Source organism: Calonectris borealis, unplaced genomic scaffold (genome assembly GCF_964195595.1).
Source record: "Calonectris borealis unplaced genomic scaffold, bCalBor7.hap1.2 HAP1_SCAFFOLD_66, whole genome shotgun sequence".
Lineage (NCBI taxonomy): Eukaryota > Metazoa > Chordata > Aves > Procellariiformes > Procellariidae > Calonectris > Calonectris borealis.
In genome coordinates this window covers 87,483-94,451 of record NW_027441471.1, presented here as the reverse complement: position 1 = coordinate 94,451, position 6,969 = coordinate 87,483, and the positions used below count along the sequence as shown (strand labels likewise).

At 55.7% G+C, this 6,969-nt stretch overlaps 1 protein-coding gene across 1 annotated transcript; it reads left to right on the top strand.

Moving 5' to 3' along the window:
- Positions 1-3,668: 3,668 nt before the first annotated feature.
- LOC142076571 (olfactory receptor 14C36-like) lies at positions 3,669-4,259 on the top strand. Its single transcript, XM_075138864.1, has one exon. It carries the CDS (start codon positions 3,669-3,671, stop codon positions 4,257-4,259), a length of 591 nt encoding a protein of 196 aa, XP_074994965.1.
- The last annotated feature ends 2,710 nt before the right edge of the window (positions 4,260-6,969 follow it).

Here is a 6,969-nt window from a genome sequence, read left to right as displayed (position 1 = left end):
TCCTGTCCCCTCGACTGGTAAGGATTGTGTTGGTTCAAGTGATCCCTGACTTGATCCCCATGCACCGCTGCTTGATCTCCTCCAGAGTCCTGCCCTGAGTCCCAGAGGCCTGGCAGACCTTGCTGGGGAAAACTGAGGCAAAGAGGACACACTCAGATCTATCTGCTCCTGCTCTCACCACATTCAGCAGTGGCCACACAGCATCTTTGTTTCTTCTTTAACTGTTCCTGAAGCAGTGAACGCTCCTTCTGGTGCCCTGCAATGGCCTTTCAAGTTCAGAGGGAGTTTCGATCTGGAGCCTTGCTGAGCTTGGAGGATGCTGTCCTTGAAGAGCAGCTGTTCTGAGCTCTGCAACCATGTCACAGCTCTGTCTCCTCAGGAGCAGCTCCAGCTCTTCCTGCCTGTGGCCCTGGCTGAGGCCATTGCTGCACGTTTGGGCTGGAGCCCTGCAGCTGTGGAAGCAGGCAAGCTCGTCCCTGCCCTAAGGAAATCTGGTCCCAAGCGCCCAAGACCCCCTGTGTGCAAAGGCTTTGCTTCAGAGCAGAGACATGGCGTGGACAACAGAGAGCTGAATGTCTTTCGAGCCCTAGGACTACAAAGCCACACTGAAATGCCTATTTCATTCACGTGAGGATATCCCCCAGCTTGGAGAAATTAGGTCTTTGCTTGTCACCTTCCTGGGAGTCCTGTCTAATGCTGGGACAAAGAAAGGGGATTCTCATGGCCAAGTCTTCTCCTGAGAGGAGAAGTAAGTGTCTCTGTGCAGCTGAGGGAGGGAAGATCAGGGATGACTTCAGGCTGTTTCCCAGCAGGTTCCCCTGGAGCCCCAGGGACCCCTCGAGGGAGCCCCGAGGGGCAGAGCAAGTGCTGCCTTGTGCTGGTCCTCTGCTGCTGAGCTGGGCTGGGCTCCTGGAAGGAGGGAGCTCCTGGCAAGTGGGCAGTGCTGCAGAGAGACAGCTCTGCCCAGGAGCAGCTCCTCTGCAAAGCGCAGCAGGGCTGAGGGCACTGCCTGCAGGCAGCGAGGGGAGGGAGCGAGGCAGAGAGAGCGTAAAGGCAGTCTGGAGTGGGCGGATGCTGAGAGCTCACTGCGCGGAGAGATCTTCACAGCCCTCTACATGGTAAGTGCCTGGGTGCAGGACAATGTAGCTGCTGTTCCTGGAGGGATATCCAAAAGCTGGTACATGCCACAGCAACTATGATCTTTCAGGAGGACTCTCTCAGCTTCCCTGCTGTAGAGGAGGAGGACGTGCTGCAGAGCAGGGCTTCCCTGCTGCACCGTCAGAAGGAGAGGGCATGACGGCTGCCTTCTCCCGGGCACTGCTCCAGGGTGTGAAGGCGTGTGTGCAGGCAGGGGTGGCCAGGGCTGTCCTTCCGAGCAGGGTCCCTGTGCCCCATTGGACTGTGCACCAGGGCAGGGACTCTGCCGCCTGCCAGGCTCAGCACTCAGCCTGCCCGGGGAGCTCCCCACAATGCTCTGGGGAGAAGCTGTGGGTGGAAGGAGTGAGCCCCGGCAGGGCAGGGTCCTTCTGCTGTCCAGAGAGTGCAGCGTGGGTCAGGGCTGCTCAGGCTTCTCCATCACCCAGAGGACATTTGCAGAGGGTCATGTTAAAGATGGGTGTCGAGGTAGGGGATTACCTGAAAGGGAAGCAGTGTGTGCTTTGAGTTTTCTCCCCTGGGTTGTCTGGGTGGGCAGTGGGAGATGGGAATTGATTGCTCTGCTCTGGAGTAGGCAATGAGACCCCAGTTCTCGTTAGGACTTGCCTGAGCTGCTCCTTAGCCCCTGCACACACCGAGATGTCCCTGGGCAGTGCCCTGCTGCCAGGAGGTGTCTGCAGGGCAGAGCTGAGCACGCAGCAGGGCGGATGGGCTCTGTGAGCATGAAGAGGGAGGAGAGGTGAGGGCAGAGAAACAGGTCCTGGCCCAGAAGAGCTCCAGGCAGCAGAGCCATGGGCAGCAAGGAAGACAGAACTGCTCCCAGAAAGGCCATGGCAGGAGGGGTTCAGGCACCTCCCTGCCATCCCCTGCAGTGCAGATGCTTTCCCTGGAGCAACCCCCTGCTCTCCTCACTCACACAGCAGAGCCTCTGCCCTTCATGTCATGGACACTTGGCCATGAGTTGCCTTCCCAGCAGCCTGACCACCAAAGAGGAGAAAAACTCAAGTCTCTGACTGTGTCTCCTTCCCCTGCCTCCCTTGGCAGGGGAACTTTGGCACGTTCTCCTCTTCTCCTTGCCACCCTTGTTCTTACCGTGGCACTCACTGCTGTGGGGGGGTGAGGATTCAAGTGCAGCTCAGACACCAACGCTGTGTCTACTGTCATGCCCGTCTGTCCGTGGAGGAAAAGCATCCAACTCGCACCCTGTTAACCTTTGGGGCTCTGGGTACTGCAGGGTGTGCGGCTGGCACACATCTCACCATCCTTCCAGGACACAGGAAATTTAGGAGAGTTGAATCTTTCCTTGGAAGGTCCTGCTGGGCTGCAGGCTCCCCTCCCGTAGGGCAAAGCTCTCCCGGGGCATCTCTATGTCATGCAGGAGCCCCATGGAGAAGAAACCTCGGTGCTAAGGCCATTGAAATGCTGCTGGGTGGCTGTATGTGGGCAGCTGTAAGGAGCCCTCTGTGTCCGTGGTTGGGAGGGGAGAGCTGAGATCCTCCTCAGGTACGATGGGGTGAGGGCTTTGGAGATGTGCACTCAGAACGTAGATTCCTCTGCTCCCAGCAGTGTCCGGTTTCTTTTGGGGGGAACACGCCAGTGCCAGAATCCTCCAGCTGAAAGAGCTGCCAGCACAGGGCAGCTGAGCTCAGGGCTGATGGACAGAGCGGCTGTCCTCACTCTGCACTGAGGGACAGTCCCTTTGCCTCTCAGGACCCACACGATTTCACTTGCAGTGCAGCAGAAATGCCCAGGATCTCTGCATTAGAAACACTGCTCAGCTGTGGTGGGGCAACCAGACCAGAAGGCACAAACCAAAATCCCCACAGCTCTGCTCTGCAGGCAGGTGAATTGGCAGCGACAATGCTGAGAAGCTCTTTGGTATCACGAGTGGATTTAATCTGAGATCACCCCATGTTCCTGTTTACCTATTGCTGTGAGGCAGGACTGACTCCTCCAGAGCCCACAGCAGAGCCTGCGGCTCCCTGGGGCACCCTCAGCCAGCACCAACCAGAGCTCGTGCAAGGGATCTGTCAATGATCTTCCTGAATGGAGAGAGACATTTTTGGGGAGGTCCTATGAGAAATGGCTTTGATTTTGCTCAGAGAAGTCTCTCCTAACTTGTCACTGTTTTTCCCTCTTGGACAGTCCCCCATGCCCAGAGGCAGCAGATGTCCAACACCAGCTCCATCACCCACTTCCTCCTCCTGGAGTTCACTGACACACGGGAACTGCAGTTCTTGCACTTCTGGCTCTTCCTGGGCATCTACCTGGCTGCCCTGCTGGGCAACGGCCTCATCATCACCGCCATAGCCTGCGACCACCGCCTCCACACCCCCATGTACTTCTTCCTCCTCAACCTCTCTGTCCTTGATCTGGGCTCCATCTCCACCACTGTCCCTAAATCCATGGTCAATTCCCTCTGGAACACCAGGGCCATCTCCTACTTGGGATGTACTACTCAAGTCTTTTGGTTTCTCTTTTTAGTTGTAGCAGAGTATTATATTCTCACCATCATGGCCTATGACCGCTATGTTGCCATCTGCCAACCCCTGCACTACGGGACCCTCCTGGGCAGCAGAGCTTGTGTCCACATGGCAGCAGCTGCCTGGGGCAGCGGGTTTATCATTGCTCTGCTGCACACTGCCAATACATTTTCACTGCCCCTCTGCAAGGGCAATGCTGTGGACCAGTTCTTCTGTGAAATCCCACAGATCCTCAAGCTCTCCTGCTCACACACCTACCTCAGGGAAGTTGGGCTTCTTGTGGTTAGTTTTTCTTTAGGTTTTGGGTGTTTTGTGTTCATTATGCTTTCCTATGTGCAGATCTTCAGGGCTGTGCTGAGGATCCCCCATGAGCAGGGACGGCACAAAGCTTTTTCCACGTGCCTCCCTCACCTGGCCGTGGTCTCCCTGTTTTCCAGCACTGCTGTGTTCGCTAACCTTAAGCCCCCCTCCATCTCCTCCCCATCCCTGGATCTGGTGGTGACAGTTCTGTACTCAGTGGTACCTCCAGCAGTCAACCCCCTCATCTACAGCATGAGGAACCAGGAGCTCAAGGACGCACTGAAGAAGCTGATTCAATCCGTGGTCTCTCAGCAGCAGTAATCTGCCCCCGTCTCTTTGCAGGTGATTTCCAATGTAGCTGGGGAACCTCCTGTGCTTTGGGCATTTACCTGTGATAATTCTGTTTCTCCAGGAATGTCTGCATGCACTCCACTTCTCCACAGGCACAAAGCCAATCTGACTGACCCAGAGCTCTTTACACATGTGTCTAGCCCAAAGGTACAGCTGGCCTCCCGTGTCACATCTCTGTAATAATAGGGGGTTTCCTCAGTGCCGGTGTCTGGAGGTTGGGCTCTTCTTCCAAAGCTGAGGTCAGGAACAGGCTGAAGAAATTGGCCCCACGAGGCCGTGCTGCTGTGCTTGGGTTCTCCATGGGCTGAGGGGAGGAGGGCATGGGGCGATGTGTTAGGGAATGGGCCTGGAGCGAGCTTTCACTGGTGGCCTCCCTATTCGGCCTCTTCCAACCCTGGCCGCTCTCCACAGGTTTATGGGTGAGTTTTGCTGCATGGCCATTTCCCTCCTCCTGCTGGGCTCAGTGCCTGCCCTGGGGGAATGGCCAGCCCTGCTCGACCTCTCTCCTCCTCCAGACCCTGCCAGGCCCCGGAGCAGGGATGTCTGCGAAACCCCCCATGGGATGCGCATAGGCCTGGGTAGGTTCCAGGACCTGGGGGAGGCTGTCTCAAGTAGGAGGAACAGCAGGGGGACAGGGCACAAAGGGATGTCATGGGCATCATGCGAGAGAAACTGTTCCTCACCCTCAATACACCCTTTCTCATGCTGTGCCTGCACAGTGGGACCGTGGGACCATGTGTGGGACAGCGGGGCTGGGCCAGCACAGGACAGGGCACTGCCAGGGGCAGTGAAGCAGCTGCTGGGGGGTGGCCACCTGGAGTTGGTGGCTGCAAGAAAAGTCAAGAGCAAAGAGAAGAGCTTCAACTGCTGTGTTAGAGACCAAGGCTGAACAAGAGCAATGCAGGGCTGCTGCTGAACGAGGACGGTGACCTAATAAACAGCAGACACCAATGGGGCTGAGGGACTCAAGGCCGCCTTTGCCTGAGTCTCTACTGAAAAGGTCTCCCAGGCCTCTGTGCTCAGTGAAGAGGTTCAAGGAGGAGGAGAGCACGTATTGGCAGGAACTTCATGGAATCCCAGGAGGACAAATGGCAGTTTGTGCCCCTGCAGGGGACTCACCCTGGCAATGGCACAAGCTGGGGGCTGCCAGGCTGGGAGTAGCCCTGTGGGAAAGGTCTTTGTGGGCAGGGAGCTGGAGAGGAGGCAGCCGTGTGCCCTGGCTGCAAGGGAGGCCACCAGCATCCTGGGCTGGACGACCAGAGCATGGCCAGGAGGTTGAGGGAAGGGATTCTCTGGAATACTCCATCCAGACTTCAGATCCCCAATTCAGGAAAGATATTGGCAAGCTGGAGTGGGGTTAGCGAAGGGTCCTCAGGACAGCCGGGGACTGGAGTGCTTTGCTGGTGAGGAGAGGTTGAGGGAGCTGGGCTTGTGCAGCCTGGAGAAGGGAAGGCTGAGGGGGACCTCATCCCAGCCTGCCAGTACCTACGAGGACGATATGGAGAATACAGAGCCAGGCTCTTCAGCATCATGTGAGGACAAAAGACAATGGGAGGGAAATGAGAGAGGAGAGGTTCAGCGAGGAGATAAGGAAAACTCTGTTCCCTATGAGCTCAGCCAAGTGCTGGAACAGGTCACCCTGAGAGGTTGTGCATTCTCTGTCCTTGGGGTTTTCAATCTCAATCAAGCCTTGAGGAACGTGGTCTGACCCTGTTTCTGACAGGTTGGCCTGCAGACTTCCTGAGGTCCCTTCAACCTCCGTTCTCTTATGATCCTGTGAAGTTGGGCCCTGTTTGTAACTGGAGCAGAGCAGATGTTGTCCTCCACTGGTTTGGGTGGTTCCTGCTACAGTAATTCCTATAACATGCAACTCAAATCATGGGTTACAACAATTTAAAGGTAGATCCATTACAGTCTCCATCCCTGATCTCCTTGGGCCACGTTATAGGCTTTGATATTGCAATGAACACCTCCCCTTGCTCCTAGCCTAGCTAGCAACAGGGGGTTCCTGCTCTAGTAATTCCCTTAACATGCAACTCAAATCCCAGGTTACAACAATTTGAAGGCATTTCCATTACAGTCTCCACCCCTGGACCCTTTGGACTAGACCATCGGGTTCAACATTGCAATGACCTCCTCCCCTTGTCCCTGCTCCGGCTTGGACTTATCCACAGACTGCAGTCCCTTAGGGGTGTACCTGCTCCAAGGGGAGCCTTATCTATGAGCCACAGTCCCAGCTGTGTCCCCTCCCAACTTCTTGTGCAAACCCAACCTACTCGCTGGTGGGGTGGGGTGAGAAGAAGAAAAGGCCTTGACTCTGTGTAAGCACCGCTCAGCAATAATGAACACAGCTCTGTGTTTCCAGCACAAATCCAAAACATAGCCCCATACCAGCTACTCTGAAGAAAATTGACTTTATCCCAGCCAAAACCAGCACAGTCCATTTGTGGACCTTAAAATTGAAAGGGACCAGTTGTATCAGTTGCATGTTCACAAGGCCATGGGGCCTTTTGGCATTCATCTCAGAGTAATGAAGGATCTAGCAGATGTTCGGAATAAATTTTTTAAGATGTGGGTGGTGAGACACCGGAACAGGTTATCCAGAGAGGTGGTAGACGCCCCTTCCCTGGAAACATCCAAGGTCAGGTTGGGCAGGGATCTGAGCATCCTGATCTAGTTG

Bases quoted from the DNA above. Each gene is read 5' to 3' on its own strand.
- LOC142076571 (XM_075138864.1), top strand. From the start codon at position 3,669: ATGGCCTATGACCGCTATGTTGCCATCTGCCAACCCCTGCACTACGGG.